The 21,210-nt window shown below is 37.0% G+C and overlaps 1 protein-coding gene across 1 annotated transcript; it reads left to right on the top strand.

Moving 5' to 3' along the window:
* The first annotated feature begins 16,367 nt into the window (after window positions 1–16,367).
* On the top strand, window positions 16,368–20,559 carry LOC128021396 (Golgi phosphoprotein 3). Its single transcript, XM_052608525.1, has 4 exons — window positions 16,368–16,773; window positions 17,228–17,359; window positions 17,437–17,551; window positions 18,714–20,559. Exons 1-4 carry the CDS (start codon window positions 16,561–16,563, stop codon window positions 19,136–19,138), a joined length of 885 nt encoding a protein of 294 aa, XP_052464485.1. The 5' UTR covers window positions 16,368–16,560; the 3' UTR covers window positions 19,139–20,559.
* Window positions 20,560–21,210: the final 651 nt, after the last annotated feature.

Here is a 21,210-nt window from a genome sequence, read left to right as displayed (position 1 = left end):
CTGGAAAACCGTGGACTTGGCAACACTGATGAATTCCCTTATCCGATGACGCTAAATGAAACCGACAGCCTCTGTAGTCTACTTTTCAAGACTAAAAACCACAAGTGGGTGTCAAATGTACAAAATTAATTTTTATAAAATTAAGCTGTTATGATGACTTCACCTGCGCTATTTATTATGATACAGTGACTGCAATATGTATGCGGTTACAAGTTTTAATTGCTCAGACAGGAAATATATAACTGTCTAATTCGCTTTCCTCACAGCCACTGACTACTGACTCAAGCTCTTCAGATTGCATCCATGTTGTTGATCTACATAGCCTTGATGGTTTCTCTTGCATGTTTTCTAAAAGCAAGGCAACAAGAGCTTCCTCTAATTGTCCCGTCTTGAACTGATGACATCCTTAATGCTTTCAGAAAAATAACGGCACGCCTGTTATTATTTTTGAGGAATACTGAATCTGTTATTGTGCGCTCCTGATTTCCGTTGAAATGGGGCCAGGAGAGCTGTCAGTCACAAATGGGAAAACAGAACTCAGATATTTTCTTGAAAATTAAGAAGTAATGCATTACTTTAGTCCTTTTGTCCTTCAACATCTTACATCTTCAAATGAGATTACATGGAGCTCACTTGATGTTTTAGTGCAAGGAAAAGGCTTTTTAAAGAGCTGCTCATCCTCTGCATTTCCTGTCCCCTTCAGCTCATAAATAATCCACTATAGTTTTTGCCTCATGGAGAGACATCACATATACCATTAGAGGCATGGGCATGCTTACCTACGATCCTGAAGTAAGGTGAGCAGATTTCTGAAATGAAAACCGGGGACATTTCCTAGTTCAGTGGTCAAAATATCACGAAAAAATCACATGTGATTATCTACAAATTAAAAAAACGGGGACAATAATTGTGTATCTGTTTTTGTTTTTTAATTGTTGTGGTTTCCATTTATTAAGTAAAAATTACAGTAATGTTTGAGGAGAAAACGTAACTTATTTTATTAATAGGCCTACGATTCACCAAAAATCAAGCTATGAAAAGTAAACAGTAACTCTTGCACATAGCACAAAATTATGACTTTACACGAACACATTAAAAATAAAATAATAAATATAAGAACATTGTCATGATTCTGCCCTCGTGTCCTTGATTTTTCCTAGTCTTGAGGCAGGATCATGACAGACCCATGTTTTGTGTACAAGCGCATGGCCTTGTCTTTGGGCCATGTGCTTGTGTTGTCTCGTTCCCTTGCCCCGCCCCCCTTGTTAACCTAGTCGTGTCTTGATTGTCCTATCTGTAACACCTGTCGTGTCTTGATTAGTACCCCTATTTAGATCTCCTAGTGTGCTCTGTCTTGCGTCGGTTCATTGTGTTACTTTTGTGCTTCTCAGATGTGTTCCACACTGGTGACTGTGATTGTATCCTGTATACCGTGAGTGTTTGTTTATAGTTAGTGTTTAGTGTCTTTATCTGGTCAGCCCTGTCTTGTTTGGTTATTTAGTCCTTACCCTAGCCCTTGTTTTCCCCCTCGTGGGTTTTTGTTTTCCCTTTTTGTATTTAATAAACCCTTTTGTGTTGAATCCTGTCTGCACTTGAGTTCCTCCCTTGCAAACCCTGACAAACATATGATAAATAAAACTTTTTTTTTTTTTTTTTACATTTTCTGACAGTATTTGTATAAAATAATTGCAATTTAAAAGTTATTCCATGGAAATTGATCTTTACTAATCAGACTATTATAAATAATATTATCTATTATTTCACATTTAGTCTCATTTTGATGATAAAGTATGTGCTTTCTGCAAATGTAAATGTGCAAGCGTAATTGTTTAGCTGTGTGTGTGTGTGTGTGTGTGTGTGTGTGTGTGTATTGAAGGAAGGTTTAATAGGCTACTGCGTGCCTATTATCATGACGTGTGCACACAAAAAGTATTACTTTGTGTTATCATCTATAGTTAGCATGTGACTATGGGCGTCTCTTTTGATGATGACAGCGCTCTGCTTTCCTCCAGCTTCAGCTCCTCCATGCCTTTAGTAGCGGCTGTCTGGATTGAGAGTAAGAGCAGTGTTCGCAGTAAGAGCATCTCTCAGTGTGCGGCTGTCATCTTAAAGAGAGTCGCTGGCTGCAGGATCACACGAATGGGCCAGATAATGGCTCCAATATGTGCTGGAGTGAGTGGAGGTCTTCACAGCCGACCTCTCTGAATGATTTAGTGAGGGTGTGTGTGTGTGTGTGTGTGTGTGTGTGTATGCTGAGAAAGAGAATGTTTATTTCTCTTTTTAAGGCCTGTTAATTGCCTTTTCGACTTCCGTTATTGAAACCTTCCGTGTTTTCTTTGATGTGAGCAGCAGGGACTAGTCAAACTTTTCATTGAGAGTTATTACAGCAATTATCATTGATTTATTTGACTGGCTTTGCGTTTCACGTATAGGCTCATTTACAGATGATCAGTTACGATACACTCATTACTCCATAAATGAGCATGTTGATGTTTTCAATGAGCTGATCATGTTCTAGCAAACATAGGGGTGTTTCTTCAGCTGTTTGCACTTTTGTGGACATTTAGAAATAATCTCTTTTAAAACACTTACCACTCTCTCACTATAGTTTATTTAATCTGTCCAACAGTTTCTATACCTGCATCTCAGGCATCCATCCAAGCTAGAGTTTAGCAAAACAGACGAGTTATACCTGAAAACCAGCTAATTAGGCTGACATGAAATTATTGAATTTTATTTTATTTTACTTAACTACATAACGTAGGCTGGAATGTTTTCAAATTTCATTTTAATTTATTTTCAAATTGTATTTTAGTTGTGTCATTCTTAATATATATATATATATATATACAGTCTTGTTCAAAATAATAGCAGTACAATGTGACTAACCAGAATAATCAAGGTTTTTCGTATATTTTTTTATTGCTACGTGGCAAACAAGTTACCAGTAGGTTCAGTAGATTCTCAGAAAACAAATGAGACCCAGCATTCATGATATGCACGCTCTTAAGGCTGTGCAATTGGGCAATTAGTTGAATTAGTTCAAAGGGGTGTGTTCAAAAAAATAGCAGTGTGGCATTCAATCACTGAGGTCATCAATTTTGTGAAGAAACAGATGTGAATCAGGTGGCCCCTATTTAAGGATGAAGCCAACACTTGTTGAACATGCATTTGAAAGCTGAGGAAAATGGGTCGTTCAAGACATTGTTCAGAAGAACAGCGTACTTTGATTAAAAAGTTGATTAGAGAGGGGAAAACCTATAAAGAGGTGCAAAAAATGATAGGCTGTTCAGCTAAAATGATCTCCAATGCCTTAAAATGGAGAGCAAAACCAGAGAGACGTGGAATAAATCGGAAGACAACCATCAAAATGGATAGAAGAATAACCAGAATGGCAAAGGCTCAGCCAATGATCACCTCCAGGATGATCAAAGACAGTCTGGAGTTACCTGTAAGTACTGTGACAGTTAGAAGACGTCTGTGTGAAGCTAATCTATTTTCAAGAATCCCCCGCAAAGTCCCTCTGTTAAAAAAAAGGCATGTGCAGAAGAGGTTACAATTTGCCAAAGAACACATCAACTGGCCTAAAGAGAAATGGAGGAACATTTTGTGGACTGATGAGAGTAAAATTGTTCTTTTTGGGTCCAAGGGCCACAGGCAGTTTGTGAGACGACCCCCAAACTCTGAATTCAAGCCACAGTACACAGTGAAGACAGTGAAGCATGGAGGTGCAAGCATCATGATATGGGCATGTTTCTCCTACTATGGTGTTGGGCCTATTTATCGCATACCAGGGATCATGGATCAGTTTGCATATGTTAAAATACTTGAAGAGGTCATGTTGCCCTATGCTGAAGAGGACATGCCCTTGAAATGGTTGTTTCAACAAGACAATGACCCAAAACACACTAGTAAACGGGCAAAGTCTTGGTTCCAAACCAACAAAATTAATGTTATGGAGTGGCCAGCCCAATCTCCAGACCTTAATCCAATTGAGAACTTGTGGGGTGATATCAAAAATGCTGTTTCTGAAGCAAAACCAAGAAATGTGAATGAATTGTGGAATGTTGTTAAAGAATCATGGAGTGGAATAACAGCTGAGAGGTGCCACAAGTTGGTTGACTCCATGCCACACAGATGTCAAGCAGTTTTAAAAAACTGTGGTCATACAACTAAATATTAGTTTAGTGATTCACAGGATTGCTAAATCCCAGAAAAAAAAATGTTTGTACAAAATAGTTTTGAGTTTGTACAGTCAAAGGTAGACACTGCTATTTTTTTGAACACACCCCTTTCAACTAATTGCCCAATTGCACAGCCTTAAGAGCGTGCATATCATGAATGCTGGGTCTTGTTTGTTTTCTGACAATCTACTGAACCTACTGGTAACTTGTTTGCCACGTAGCAATAAAAAATATACTAAAAACCTTGATTATTCTGGTTAGTCACATTGTACTGCTATTATTTTGAACAAGACTGTATATATATATATATATATATGTATGTATGTATGTATGTATGTATGTATGTATGTATGTGTGTGTGTGTGTGTGTGTTGAACATGAATTTATTTATTTTAAATTAACCAAAAAAAATGTGTTATTGTTTTAGCTCTATTTATTAATAACAACACTGACTTTTTACAAATGTGTAGAAATATTTTATTGGGAAATATTAATTAATTAGAAAAATACATATTAAAATATTTCCGAGAAAGATTTCATGTGATATTGGTTTTAATAGACTTGATCTGTCAGCTCATACAGACAGCTCAATCCTCTTCCTAACCTTGGATTGTCTGATCATATCTCTGTTATGCTTGTTCCCTCCTACAGCCCTGCTGTGAAGACAATGAAACCAACACAAAAGTCAATTACAGTGTGGCCCAGTAATGCTGCCTCTGTGTTGCAACACTGCTTTGAAAGTACTGACTGGCAGGTTTTTAAGGAGGCAGCAACAGATGCTGGAGAGGTGGATCTGGACGAGTATGCATCCTCTGTCACCTGTTACATAAGCAAGTGTGTGGATGATGTTACTACCACTAAGACAATAACTATCCACCCTAACCAGAAGCCCTGGCTAACTGCTGAGGTTAGATCACTTCTGAGAGCACGAGATTCAGCATTCAGGAAGGGTGACACGGAGGCGCTTCGAGTGGCAAGGAGGAATTTGAATGCCGGCATAAAAAGAGCCAAGGCTGATTATGCTCTCAAGATACAGGGTCATTTTTCTACCAACGACCCCCAGAGATTGTGGGCTGGCATAAAGAGCATCACTGATTATAAAAGAGGAGATATTGAATGCTCCAGAGATCCATCTCTTCCTGATGCTCTAAACACTTTCTATGCTCGTTTTGAGGTCTCTAATAACACTCCTAGCACTAGACTCACTGTTCCACCTGGTGAGCAGCCACCCAGTGTTACCACAGAAGATGTCAGGAGGGTCCTTCAGAGAGTCAAACCACGGAAAGCTGCAGGCCCAGATAACATCCCAGGCAGGGTTCTGAAAGACTGTGCATTTCAGCTCTCAGAGGTACTGACTGACATTTTTAATATCTCACTGTCAAAAGCAGTTGTACCCTCATGCTTTAAATCTGCTACTATTATTCCTGTTCCTAAGACTAACACCGTGTCATGTTTGAATGACTATCGCCCGGTAGCACTCACCCCAATAGTGATGAAGTGTTTTGAGCGGCTGGTCATGACTCAAATCAGTGAGAAAATTGATGGCAGCACTGACCAGAATCAGTACGCTTATCGAAAGAACAGGTCCACTGCAGATGCCGTCTCATCAGTCTTACATCTGGCTCTTACCCATCTGGACAGCAAAGACACCTATGTGAGATTGCTTTTTATGGATTTTAGTTCGGCTTTTAATACAATCATTCCACAGACATTGATACACAAACTGGAGATTTTAGGACTGAGTTACTCATTGTGCAACTGGGTACTGGACTTTTTAACAAACAGAAAACAGTCTGTAAAAATCCATAATAAATTTTCTTCCACCATTGTTCTTAACACCGGCTCACCACAGGGATGTGTCCTGAGCCCAATGTTGTACACACTGCTGACATATGATTGTTCAGCCAGACACCCGAGTAATCATGTTGTCAAGTTTGCAGATGATACTGTGGTGATGGGACTCATTTCTCAGAATGATGAGTCAGCCTATAGATCAGAGGTGGAACAAATGGTGGCCTGGTGCAAGGACAACAACCTATGGATTAACGTGGAAAAGACTAAAGAAATTATTGTGGATTTTAGAAAAACAAATAGGAGGCACACCCCTCCCATTTGTATTGAGGGATCTGAGGTGAAAGTTGTCTCCAGCTACAAATATCTAGGAGTACATATCAACGATGACTTAAAGTGGAAATCCAACTGTAATAGTCTGGTAAAAAAGGCTCATCAAAGGCTGTATTTTCTGAGGAGGCTTAAAAAGGCTGGCTTGGGAACTACAGTTCTCACATCTTTTTATAGGTGTGTGGTGGAGAGCGTCCTAACATCTTGTATAACAGTGTGGTATGGAAACTGCTCTGTAACAGAGAGGAAGGCCCTACAGCGTGTGGTTAAGACGGCAGAGAAAGTCATCGGTTGTAGTCTCCCTGCAATTGGAGATATATACATCAACAGATGCAAGACTAGGGCTGCAAGTATCATGAAAGACTTCTTTCACCCTGCCAATAGACTATTTGACCCTCTTCCTTCAGGTAGGAGGCTGCGCAGCATCAGAGCTAGGACATCAAGGTTAAAAAACAGTTTCTATCCAGAAGCCGTGAGACTTTTTAATATTGACAAACTACAGAATTGATGAACTGAACTTGCTGTCCTAAATTAGATTGCACTAACTTTATTACTATGCTGCTAATTTTTAAGGGTTTTTAGTGTGTGGAGAGACTGTACCCATATATTAATATGGGCTTGTATTATTTGTTATTTTATCTATTGTATTTATTGATGAGTGAGTAGTTAGTTATTTATTGTGAATGGTTTTAACCGGGCCTCAGTGTCTAATTTCGTTCCAGCTCATGTACATGCTTTGGAATGACAATAAAATCCTTTACCTTTACCTTTACCTCATACGTATATAACTCAGAGCTGGTGTAAGAGACCATTTTCATCTTCACAAAACTAAATCAGATTGTTCCATCCTCTTGGACAACACACAGATATGTTACCAAAATAGTCAGGGATGCAAGGCATTTGGATGTTTACTCAAGACATATTTCAATACCTTTTGAGGATAGGTCCTCATGGGGATTTTGGAGATGCAACCTCAGGATCACCCAGCCCTCCCCTCTGCTCTCCTTTCCTCTCTGTTTCTGACTCTCTCTCTCACACACACACACACACACAGAGAGAGAGAGAGAGAGATCATATTAGACTGTAAAACCCCTAATCAGGACAGAATCCTGCTGCCCCATTACTGCAGCTAAACAAAACAGTGAAGAAAGGCCTATCCTTCCTCTGAACAGTCAGTAATCATCATAACTATCATCATCATCAGTAATAAGTGCAGCTTAATGTCTGAGGTCTGGACGTGAATAGTTTAATGGTATAAATATCTGTAGTTCTCACAGACTGCTGCAGCTCAGTTACACTGTCAGCCACGAAAGGCAAAGGCCAAGCTTTCTGCCCACTGTAGGAACCAACATGCGTGAGATGTGCACTGCTACTCCTTCCTCTTCTTGCATCTCTTATCCTCAAAACTGAAACCTGTCTGATTCCCACCCATGCTGAATTTTAACTGGTGGCCATCTAAACCTAAAAGCAGAACAGGCCAGATATCCCTGGAGATCGGTTAATAACCTTAGGCTGGCATTATTTTATTTTATTTTATTTTATTTTTATCAGCAGCACAGATGTATGTATTGCCACAGGCATGTGTCCAGCTTTAAACTGATGTTTTTATTTATTACAAATTTTCCCAGCAGATGTACAAAAAGCAACTGTAAATAATTTTTTTTATTTTATTGTTATTTTATTTATTATTTATTTTTGTCAGTAATCCAGCTACAGCTGTATGTAATGCCACAGGTATGGTACAGCTATAGGCTGATATATATATATATATTTTTTTTTTTATCAGCAGCATAACTGTATGTAAATGCAGCGGTTCCAGCTGCAGCCTGATGTTTTCAGCAGTAAAATAACAAGTGTTTAGTCTGCCATCTAGTGGCTCTTGGTGTTTTCACACGGAAGACCGTTGCGTGTGCACCGTAGCTCGTGCACATCCAGGTGCTTAACCACAAGCCGAACAGCTTAATCTAATATTAACAGCGTACATTTGTTGGTACGGTGTATTTGCTTTGTTTACTTTTTAACGTCTGTCAGAAGTGTACAGAATGTGCTTGCTGGTCCTCGTGTTCTGTCTGGGCTCTCAGATCGTTTTACTAGGCTACTTAACATCGATATCATGTTGATACTGTAAGACAAAGGAACATATTTAAAAATATAAGGGAAGTGGTGCTTTTGAAAAGGCTATTACTAATCTATTGGTTTGGTACTGCAAACATCAAATATTTACAATCTATCTTATTTCAGTAATGAGACAATTACACTGGGGAATTCTTCAACATATCTTGTTTCATTCACAGTAGAAGGTAAATAATTCGGGACAACATGAGGGTGAATAAATGATGGCCTGTTGAAGTGCAGCACCTCTTTCGTTATTTGATCTAGAACAACAAGACCATCTCACACATTGAATTTCACATCAAGTAGAAAAACTTTAAAAAAAAAAAATTTACAACATACTCCAACTTGGTTTTATTTTAAATATTGATTTTTAAAAAAATCAAAAAATGTTGTTGTTGTTGTGTTGTTGTTGTTGTTGTTGTTGTTTTCAAAGTTTATTGGACTGATCAGTTGGGTCCTGACATCAGTTTTGGTCAGAGAAACAAACAAAAATGTACAAAAACTGCTTGATAATCATGCAAATAGTATTTGTAAAATGTTTATTAGTCTATAATGGCACCTGAACAACAAAGCACCAAAGTTCATATATACATATACATATATAAAATATATAGAATATACATATATAAAATATATACATATACATATATAAAATAAAATTAAATAAATAAAAACAATAATTTAAAACTAAAACTTTCTATCAAACCTATAAAATACAGCTATGTACAATTCACACATATAAATAATTAATAGATTAAACTGAGAAAAATAACAAAACGGGGCACACAAGTTTATAAAACATGTATAATTACATATGCTTAGGTATGAATTACAATGAATTCTGACCCAAAAATACATAATAATAGTCAGAACACTAATACTATAACATCCAGAAAATCCTGAGATTTTGAGACTTTGAAACACAGTAATTTACTATTATTCTAATAATATATATACCAATAAAACATTTTAGATTAGTAATATGTTTTTAGAAGAAACTAATTTTTTCATTGCAAGGACACATAAATTTGATCAAAAGTGTCTTTAAAGACATTTATAATTATTTAAAAGATTTATTTTTCAAATAAATGCTGTTATTTGTAACTTTCTATTCATCAAAGAATCCTGAAAATTTTTATAATCTTACGTACTCTAAACTTTTGAATGTTTCACAGTATCCACACAAATATTAAGCAACAAAACATTGATTAACACTGATAATAATCAGAAATGTTTCATTAGCAGCAAATCAGCATATTATAATGATTTCTGGAGATCATGTGACACGGAAGACTGTAATGATGCTGAAAATTCAGCTTTATATCACAGGAATAAATTACATTTTACAATATATTCAAATTGAAAACAGTAATATAAATTGTAATCATATTTCATAATTTTACTGTTTTACTGGATTTATAATCAAATAAATGCAGCCTTGGTGAGCATAAGATACTTAATTTCTAAATTATGAAATCTTACAGATCCCAAACTTTTGCATGGTAGTGTATAAAGAAGATCATTTTCACAGTTAACAGTCCAGCAGTGGCTCTTTCAGTGGTGGCTCTGTTTACTCACTCATGTCTGCTGGGTGTGTCTGCTAACTGATATTGACACAACTTCACTTCCTGCAGAACATGGACCTTCCTTTGATAAAGAAAGCTGAAAACCAAGTCATCGCTTTTGAATAGAATCTGAATGATTTGACTGATATTCTATTCAAGTTCTTTAAACCAAGGTGTTCCTTGCAATGATATTGGGAAGCAGTATATTTGTATTTCCAATATAAATTATAATTTCTTTATTAAACATGTTTCACAAGGCTTCCCAGACCAGTGATGTTTTACATGACCTTTCCAGTTACTTGGTTGTTTGATTGCTTGTTTGTTTGAGATTTTGCAGCTCATTTTCAATTTTGTCTCGTTTAATTCCTTACTTATTTTCAGTGACAAATTCAAAGACTTATGCTCTTCACATTATACATGCATTTTCAGATATAAAGTTGAATTTATGACATACATCTGATCACATGTGTGAAAATCAAAGAAATATGCATTAGTTTGTCACACACACAGACATTTTTTTTTCTTATGGAAACATTGCATTTTTTTATACAGTACAAACTGTATTTTCCATCCTGTTTTCCTAACTCCTACCCATAAACCCACCACTCAAATAAAACTTTCTGCATTTTTAGATAAAAAAAAAAAAAAAAAAAAAAACTTAATTTTGTATGATTTATCAACAATTTCCCCACAATGGCATTTGGATATTGCCATCTTTATGAGGACGTTACAAATTCATAAATAAATAAAATCAAAATAAAATAAACACTTTCTGAGGAAATGTGGAAAGTGATATATTTTCAGTAGGTTCTCATGAAAAGAAAAATCCCAGCAAGGGTTTTTTATTTTTATTTTGTTTTTCTACGAAAAGAATGTTCCTTTGAACCTAACAATGAGAACACATTTTCATAGAGATCTCTTTATTCATAGAGACACATCCAGCAGATTATTCTATATTTTAAGCAGATATATGCAATCTATGAATCTAAATTTGTCACCCGCGCGGTAGGACAACGCGGAGACGTCACATTCAGGCGACGGTGGATTGTTTGGACGGAGCGAAGGCAGATTGCAATCGAACTGTATCGTGAGTGTAGCAATGGGATATAGTTCAGATGGTAGCGATGATGGATTTCCTTCAGATATGGAGGTTAGCCAAACAAAAAAGGCAAGGAAAAAATCTTGGTCTGAAGCGAGTAGTGGAGGAGAGAATACTCCAAGACAAGTTAACAAAAAGATTAAAGCCAAACCTAAGGGAAGTAGTAGGCCTGATGATGACAAGCAGGAAGAGTGGAAAGTTATTATTACGCTTAGTAATGATAAAGGTCACTTTCACCCAGTTCATGTGACTAAAGCAATTGAGAAGGATATGGGGAAAATTAAATATGCTAAACTACTGAACAACAGAAGAATTCTAATTTCAGCAGTAAATAAGAAGCAGCAGGAAATGATTTTGAAAATGAGCAACCTTGGTGGTGGAAATATTAAAGTGCATGTACCCGGAACGACAGCAAAGCTAAGAGGAGTGATTACAAATGTTCCTTTGGAAATGTCCGTGGAGGATGTGAAGAGTGAGATAAAAAGTGGGAATGTACTAGAGGTGAAAAGACTTCAAAATAATAAAAATGGTGTTAAATCAGATAGTCTATCTGTAATGATTATTTTTGAAAAATCTTTGCCTTGTGAAGTTCAAATAGGGTGGATCAATTACAAAGTTAGGGAGTATATTCCCCAACCGTTAAGGTGCTTTAAGTGCCAGAGAATGGGACATACAGTACAACAATGTAAATGGAGACAAAGATGTGCGAAGTGTGGAGGAGAACATGAATATGGTAAATGTAATAAGGATACCAAGCTACAATGTTGCAACTGTGGAGGTGAGCATAGTGCTGCATATGCTGGATGTGTGGTCCAGAAACAAGCTAAAGAAGTACAGAGGTACAAGGTTGTGAATAAGGTGTCATATGCAGAGGCTATTAAAAATATGGGCAAATATGAAACCAAGGAAAATAAACCAACAAAATGTCATGAAAATCTGAATGAAAGTGCAATGCATGGAGCAGGCCTACCCCAGAGGTTAGGCAAAAGGAGATTTCAGCCAGGACCAGTAGACACTATACCAGCAACCATACAGCAACCATGTAAGCATAAGTGTATAGTGGAGGAGAACACATTGATGGTGGAAAAAAAGAGCTTTATAGCTTTTATATGTAAAGTGGTGAATGTTGCAACACGACAAGAAAGGAAAAGTGACAGGATCAAGACAGTGGTAGAAGCTGCAGAGGAGTTTTTAGGTATTAAAGATTTAAAAGCTGAAGAAATACATGGCATGCTAAGTACTAATAATGATGGAGGGTCTCAGAGTATTATATAAGTTTATAATGGTATTCCACCTTTTGCAATGGAATGCTAGGAGTCTGATTGCAAACGGACAAGAATTTAAAAAATTTGTAGTAGAGTCTGAAGTCAAATTTGATATTGTTTGTATTCAAGAAACTTGGCTACGACCTCACCTTGATTTTATTTTACCTGGTTATGAGTCTGTTAGGTTTGATAGAGATGGAAATCAGGGTGGAGGATGTGCAACATTTGTAAGGGATGGGATACCATTTAGAAGAATAGAAACTACAACAGAAATAGAATGTGTAATTATTGAAATTTATAAAACAGATGGACACTTAGTAGTAATCAACTTATATAACCCTTGTAAATCACTAAGCCAAGAAACCTTAGAAGAAATAATGAGACAAGGAAATGGGAAAGAAATATGGTGTGGAGACTTCAATGCACATAATAGTCTTTGGGGAAGTAAGCATACTGATAGAAATGGAGAAGCAGTGGAAGAACTGATGGATGTTAGGCAATTAGTATGTTTAAATAATGGAAATGGCACAAGAATTGACATACGTACTAACACAATGTCATGTATTGACCTCACGCTTGTTTCTAATAATATGGCAAACTCTTGTGAATGGAAGGTAAAGGAAAGTACAAGTATTGGAAGTGATCATTTTCCAATTCTTTGCTCTATAAATATTGAAATAGATCTCCAAGAAAGGCCTAATCATAAGAAGTGGGACTTTGCTAAAGCTGATTGGGTAAAATTTAAAGAAATTTGTTGTACTTCAGCAGAGACAATTTCAATGCAGGGTGATATTGAGGAATGTGCATCTGAAGTTACACATTTAATATTGAATGCAGCATTAAAAAGCATACCATATAAGGTAGTTGGGGGGAAAAGAAAAATGGTCCCATGGTGGAATGATACATGTACAAAAGCTATTAAAGAACGAAATAGGGCAATGAGAATGTTAAGGAATAACCTGAATCAAGATAATTTAATTAATTATCAGAAGAAAAAGGCTCAGGCAAGAAGAATAATTAAGAAGAGTAAACAAAATGCATGGAGGAGCTATTGTTCTACTATAGGGAGTGAAGTAAAAATAGGAGAGGTGTGGTCAATGCTAAAGAAAATGAGTGGGAAAAAAGTGTATGCTAAAATACCAGTATTAGAGGATGATGGAATACTGGCAATAACAGATAAAGAAAAGGCAACTATGTTGGGAAAGAAGTTTGCCAGTGTGCATAGTGGTGACCATTTAGATGATATCCATAGACTACATAAAGAGAAGGTTCTTAAGGAAAATAGGGATGTGTATATTAAAAAAGATAATGAGGAAAGTACTATGGATGCAGAAATGAATATGAATGAACTAGTGATAGTATTAAATGGTATTAGGAATACTGCTACAGGAGAAGATCAACTGAGTTATGTTATGTTCCAGAAACTACCTGAAAAAGTATTACAGATAATATTACAATTATTTAACAAGATATGGGAAGAAGGTAAAATACCCAAAAGCTGGAAGAGTGCGTTAATATTGCCATTTAATAAACCTGGGAAAAATTCTAATAATGCTGGTAACTATAGACCTATCGCCCTAACATCACATCTATGCAAGTGGATGGAGAAGATACTAGTTAGAAGACTTAACTACACCCTTGAACACAGAGGATTATTTGCACCATATCAAAGTGGGTTCAGAAAAGGGCGTTCCACAATGGATGCGGTTGTGAAAGTAAGCAACGAGATAGAGAAAACATTTAAAATGAAAGAAATAATGAGTATTGTATTCTTTGATATTGAAAAAGCTTATGATTCCATGTGGAGGGAGGGGTTACTAATTAAAATGAATAAAATGGGAATTAGAGGTAAGTTATATAACTGGGTATTAGAATTTCTGTCAGAAAGAAGATTTAGAGTCAAAGTGGGAGCAGACGTATCTGAGGAATTTGAAATTGTTAATGGAATTCCACAAGGCAGTGTTATTAGTCCAGTTTTATTTAATGTTATGATCAATGATATTTTTATGAATCTAGATAGAAGGATTGGGTCAGCTCTGTATGCAGATGATGGGGCCATATGGGTAAGAGGACGAGATGCCATAAGGGTGAGAAGTAAAATCAAGGAAGCAATAGGAGAGGTAGAACAATGGTCGTATAATTGGGGATTTAAGCTTTCTACAAGTAAGTCTTGTCATATGATATTTACCAGGAAGAAAGGGATAGATAAACAGAAGCTACAGTTATATGGCCACAATATGGAAACAGTAGATCATTTTAAATATCTTGGTATTTGGTTAGATCAAAAGGGAACATGGAAAACACACATTGAAAAGGTGGAATCAAAATGCAAGAAAGTCATAAATTTAATGAGAGCGGTAGTGGGGAAAGATTGGGGAGCAAATAAACAATCATTAATGTATATTTATAGGGCTCTAATGAGGGCAACAATTGATTATGGATGTTATGTTTATGGAGCAACAGCTAAAACCCATTTATTGAAGTTAGATAGAGTTAGTAATAAAGCATTGAGGATCTGTGCAGGTGTAATGAGATCAACACCAATTAAAGCAATACAGGTTGAGTTAGGAGAAGTGCCCTCAGACCTGAGAAGAGATAAAATCATGATTACATACTGGAGTCGCTTAAGTGGATGTGGGTTTGAGAACCATGCTAAGAGCATTATTCAGGAATGTTGGGAGTATAGTTCTTTTAAAGGTAATGGTTTTGGATGGGTAATAAAGACTAAGTCAGAGGAATATAGAGTAAATAATATATGGTTTAATTCCCCTACACCTATCAGTAATATCCCTATTTGGTTATTTCCAAGAACTGAGATAGACTTAAATATATTGGAATTAAAAAATGAATGGGAAGAGAGTAGGAAAGGACATTTGGCAAGTCAGTACATAAGGAACAAATATTACAGTTATTTAGATATGTATACAGACGGATCTAAAGATGAAGAGGACAAGGTAGGAATAGGAATATATATACCAACAATGAATATAAGCATTGGGAAAAGATTACCCGATCAGGCATCAGTGTACACGGCAGAGATGATGGCGATTATTGTAGGACTGCAGTGGGTTGAGGAAGTAAAACCAGACAGAGTGGTGTGTTGTGTTGACTCTGTAGCAGCTCTTTATAGTATTCAAAATATGAAATCTAATAGAGAAGATCTAATGCTAGAAATTCAACAAAGTTTATTTAGATTACAGAGACTACGGATAGATGTGAGATTCTGCTGGGTACCTGCCCACACAGGTGTACAAGGGAATGAGGGAGCAGACAATATAGCAAAAAAATCAACTAAGATGAATAATGTCATAAATATACCTCTTGGAAAAGGAGAAGCTAAGGCGATAATTAAAAAAGAAATGTTAAAGAAATGGCAGGATAGGTGGGATGTGGATAAAAGTGGAAGGAAATATTACAGCTTGCAAAAATCTATTAATGCTCAGGGTGTGAATAGAAGTAACAGAAGAGAGGAGAGTGTTTTAACCAGGCTAAGGTTTGATCACACAGGGTTAAATAAAACACTGTTTTTAATGGGCAAAAGTCCATCAGATGAATGTTTGGAATGTAGGTCCAAGGAAGATGTAGAACATGTATTGCTATATTGTAATAAATATAGAGATGAGAGGATGAGGCTAAAACAAAAGATCAGTCAGACAGGAAGGAAGTGGAACCTTGAAGGTTTATTAGGCACAACAGGAGATGGGGTAAAGGATACACAGAAAGCAGTTATACAATATCTAAAAAATATAGGGATATACAATAGGATATAGAATTTTTATTTAGGGTTTTTTTTTTTTTTTTGATATAAAGTAGTACCAATGGATATAGCTCATGTTACATACTCTGATACAGTAGGTGGCGGTATGCACCTTTAAAAGTCATGGTTGCAATCTGCCAAAAAATGAAAAGAAGAAGAAGAAGAAGAAGAAATTTGTCACCCACAGAAATAGGATACGTCTTAGTGCAAACGTTCACATTGATGTCACATTGATGCGTCATTGCGTCATCACTGTCCGCCATATTGAATAAGGAAATAAGCGTGGAAGAGGCGGGGCAACGTCCCGGATGCATGTAAACATCCACGTCAACAGAAAGTATATTAATTAAACAGTTCTAAGGGCACGGAAGAGTGCAAATATAGACATTACCGTTTGTGGCGGATGTATAATTAAATGACTTAAACACGGTGGTGTTTTAGGTTTGTGCAAACAATGGCTTCCCTAACGCAGAGAAACTCGGGCCTGGTGCAGAGACGGACCGAGGCCTCGCGTAGCGCCGCCGCCGCGGATAAAGAGAAAAGCCCCGGAGAGGATGAGCACGAGTCCCGCCGCGGAGAAGAGGACGACGACGACCAGGGAGACGCTAAAGAAACGCGGCTGACTTTGATGGAAGAGGTGCTGCTGCTCGGACTCAAGGATAGAGAGGTTTGACGCGAATTCTGTGGCTTTGTTAGTCAAATGGTCGCCAGGAAGCGGCTCGTAACTGAAGGACTAGATAAATCCTGTAACACGACAGAGATTAAGTGTTTTAAGAGCAGCTGGTCCTGGAGAGCTTCACCATTTAGCCTTCTACGAGGGTCCCAGGCGTGTGTGTAAAATAAGACTGAAAGGCTGTTTTTTAAGTGTAAATTATGTAACTCTTTACAACGTCCCTCCATATAACAGTTGCAAAACAACCTAGCTTGTAAAGGTTAGACCAATAACTTCAAAATTTCACAAAAAATGAATGCAGTCAGGAACATAATGGCATTAAATGTAAAGTTTTAAAGCCATTATGTCTGTTACTTTATGCATGCATGCATGTAATTTCTTCCATATCCACGCCAATAATAATTGCATATATCTTGAATAATAATTGGTGGACTTTTTTGTTGCTCAGGGTTACACATCATTCTGGAATGATTGCATATCGTCTGGACTGAGAGGATGCATGCTGATTGAACTTGCCATAAGAGGACGCCTGCAACTAGAGGTGTCTGGAATGAGGAGGAAAAGCCTGCTAACCAGAAAGGTGCGTGTGATTTTTGGGGGACTTGTTTTTAACATGCTTTACACTTTGATCTTTACTCTTTGAACCTGTTTGTTCAGGTGATTTGTAAATCGGATGCCCCCACTGGAGATATGTTGTTAGACGAGGCATTGAAACATGTTAAAGAGACTCAGCCTCCAGAGACAGTCCAGAGCTGGATTGAGTTGTTAAGTGGTGAGTTGCGAACATATCTGATACAACATACAGTATATGTACAAGAAAACAAGGTATTTATTGTCAAGGGAAAGTTCACTGTTATATATAGATATTTATTTATTTTAAAGTCTATCAATGTTCTTTTAATGCAATGAAAATCATTGGGCCCAGTGTTGTTTTACACCTGATTGACTTTCTTTATTTGATCAAAAACATTTGAAAAATTTAGAATATCACATTTCTGTGTCATACAGGCAGTTGTAAAAGCTTGTGAATGATGACATTTTACTTCTGGGATGTGATGCTTTTTAAAGGGAAATAGAATTGTGAGCTATTAAATGGTTTCTAGGATTTTAGAGAAGTGTTTGTTAAAGCTTTATAAGCTTTGAACCAAACCGTCCAGCTACAAGGTGAATCACATTACCAACATTGATTTGAAGCAGCGTATAAAAAAAATCTGACAAGACAACGGTAAAAGACTGTGTCCTCAATGGCTTTAGAGAGGGAGAGAACTACAAATCCCAAGAAGCACTACAAATTACATAATCTAATTCAAAACAATGGAGAAATATGAAACTATTAATTTACAGTTAGAAATAAGAATACTTACTATTTAATACACATCACCTGCATCATTCACAATGCTTCATGGACATCACTTGAAAGCTCTTTTGGTGTAGTTTGCTCATTACAACTCTGATCGGTGGGGTTCTCTGTACAGAATCATTGGCAATAGCTTTTCACCACAAATTCTATAACAAAAAAATAAATAAAAATAAGCTGAAATAACGTGGTCTGATGGCATCAACAAAAGCATAGATTAACAACCTTGCAACTCGCAGCATGCCTGTCTTTAAAGGTTTAAAGTTGTTAAAAACCAATTTCGCTACAGAGAAAATTAGTGTTTTTATTTCTGAAACCCAGCTGTTGTGCTTGGAAAGTAAGAGGAATTTATGTCATCACCCACAATTAAAGGTTTCTTCAGAGTTATTTGGATATTGTGTTGACCTAAAGCTTAATATTGCAAATAAGATTGTCATATAAGACAACATTGACTTGTATAAGACACAAGATATTAATATTGACATGAGATATAAGATTGCTACAGATATCAAAAGGTACTACAAATGGGTCAGTCCAGTTGTTCTTTCATTTCAAGAGCCCTTTTTACGTTCTGTAGGTGAAACCTGGAATCCGTTGAAGCTGCACTACCAGTTGCGAAACGTGCGAGAGCGCTTGGCTAAGAACTTGGTGGAGAAGGGAGTTCTCACCACAGAGAAGCAAAACTTCCTGCTTTTTGACATGACCACCCACCCGCTCACCAACAACACCATCAAGCAGCGGCTGGTGCGCAAGGTCCAGGAGGCTGTCCTGGAGAAATGGGTCAACGATCCCCAACGGATGGATAAGCGTGTACTGGCGCTGCTGTTCCTGGCACATTCTTCTGATGTTCTGGAGAACGCCTTCGCTCCTCTGCTGGACGACCAGTACGATCTGGCCATGAAGAGGGTGCGGGTGCTTCTGGATCTCGAGCCTGAGGCTGAAGCTGCTAAGTCAGGCGCCAATGAGCTGCTATGGGCGGTGGTGGCCGCTTTCACCAAATGAACCTCTAGAGTAGAGAGAAAGGGACTCAACTTTGTGCTCATGGCATTGGACTCAGAACACTGGCCCCAAGCTTGGTTGATTCGGACTAATATTGGTGATGGTGATGATGGAAATGCAAATAATGAAGGAGAAGACGATACTTGGAAAAGAACAGCTTTTTCTCATTGTCACAGATCTGTCTCTGACCTTCACAAAATTGTTGCCCTGTCTACTTCAAATGGCCAATAGTTGCTACATGATTGCAATTCACTGTGAGGCTTCTTGTAGTTCATGCACTTAGATCATAAAGTTCATGTAGGAACAAAAATGAGCGCATTGAAGGGAGGTGGTTTGTAAAGGGTCTGTACTTAACTAGGCCATTACCAATCCTAATCCAGATCCCGGTATAGTTTCTAGAGTAATGTCAAACACCATGTGTCTTTGAATAAGGAGCCCCTTCTTCCATACACACAGGTTTGATGATCTTTGTCATGGTTACATGGAAATGTCCTGTTTCGGTTGCATTTGCATATTCAGCAGGAAGTGTTCCATTAGTTTCTGCTACCTGAAATGGGTCCGGAGTTTAAAGAAAATAAAACAATTAAAAATTCATTTCAAAAGACTGAAACGCAAGCATAAGTTTGTCTCTGGTGCTTTGAAAGATACATGATCCTGCTTCCTTGCAAGTCTTCTTTCTTGAAATCCACTCTTTCTGAATGCTTAAAGAATAAACATTTCTAATGTGAGCTAATATTTTAGTTTTTTTGCTTGGCGATTCACATTGGCCTGTGTATAAAGTGTCTCTAACTTGATAGCGATCGTTATATTACTCATTGCCTTTTTGTTCTGTGTTCAGCTTATCAAATCTAGTTCATCTCTCCAATACGAGATCAACAGTTCATTCTGACAATGAATGGCTTGGGTTTTATACCATAATGCACCACAAACCAGGTCAAGGAAACATTGAGCTCACAAATACAACATAAATCAAATGTCTGGGTTTACAGACAGCCATTCAAACACTACAGGAGCCCCAACTTCAAGAAAGGCATTCACTCCTGAGGCCTTTTCATAGTGATCACTGCATTGATGTAGCTTTCTTGTCATATATATGGTTTTGTTCATGCAATAATCTCTCCTCTTGCTATGTTTCCAATTTTTATACTATGTTTTTAATCATTTTTATTTTGGTCCTTCCTTTAGCCATTACCACAATATTTCAGAGTCGTCTGTCATGTTTTTGGTTGTCTCTTGTCCTGGAAGAGGACAGGTAAAGCTCTTCCTGTGTACACAAGCAGGTTAGACATGATGATTTACTGTTAGTAGACAATACTTAATGAGCTGTAAATCTAGAGATGGTGTGAAACGGATGCCCCGATTTGTACATCTGCTTTGTATCATATAATAAAGTAATATCTTTAAGTGCCTGGAAGGTGTATGAATATTAGATGTCCTCATTCTTTGTGTATTGCAGATGTTTTCTTGTAGAGATTTCAATGCCATGACTTTGAGTTTTATCTGAGTATGTTGGCCATAAATTTAACAGTTTTCTCCTCCAAACACATGTATGAATAGTTCAGGCACAACTGAACAGCAAGTTCCTCTGTTAAGTAAAAAGAGTTGTTAATACAGAAATCATAAGTGAAATGTTATGGTGCATTCATGTTCTCTAGTTGACTTCGTAGTATTAGAAGTATTTATGCAACTAGTTTTATAGCAAATGACTCACTGAAGTCAGACTATGTTGATCGTGCTATTCTTCATTCACTATGGAATGTGAAAGATGAGAATCATTTGTTCCTGAACTAGGCCAAACTTAATTCAATTTGATTCAGTAAAAAACTGCTCATAGGTGTTGTTTATTCAAGAATCTAGACAGGTTGTGTTTTTCATTAATCTAAAAATTCAGGGAACATTCACACACATGCAAGCAGTTTATTATGTAGTTTTAGTTATATTTAATTCGTTTCAGAAAACACCATAAAATATCACCCAGGAAGTATTAAACATTTAATTTGCTTTGACAGTAAGTTGTTATACAGGTACATTTACATTGTGATCTTTTGATAAGCGTTGACTTTAAAGTATTATAG

Source organism: Carassius gibelio, chromosome A10, assembly GCF_023724105.1.
Source record: "Carassius gibelio isolate Cgi1373 ecotype wild population from Czech Republic chromosome A10, carGib1.2-hapl.c, whole genome shotgun sequence".
NCBI lineage: Eukaryota > Metazoa > Chordata > Actinopteri > Cypriniformes > Cyprinidae > Carassius > Carassius gibelio.
Note: the sequence above shows the minus strand (reverse complement) of the source record. Positions and strands in the feature narration are given on the sequence as shown.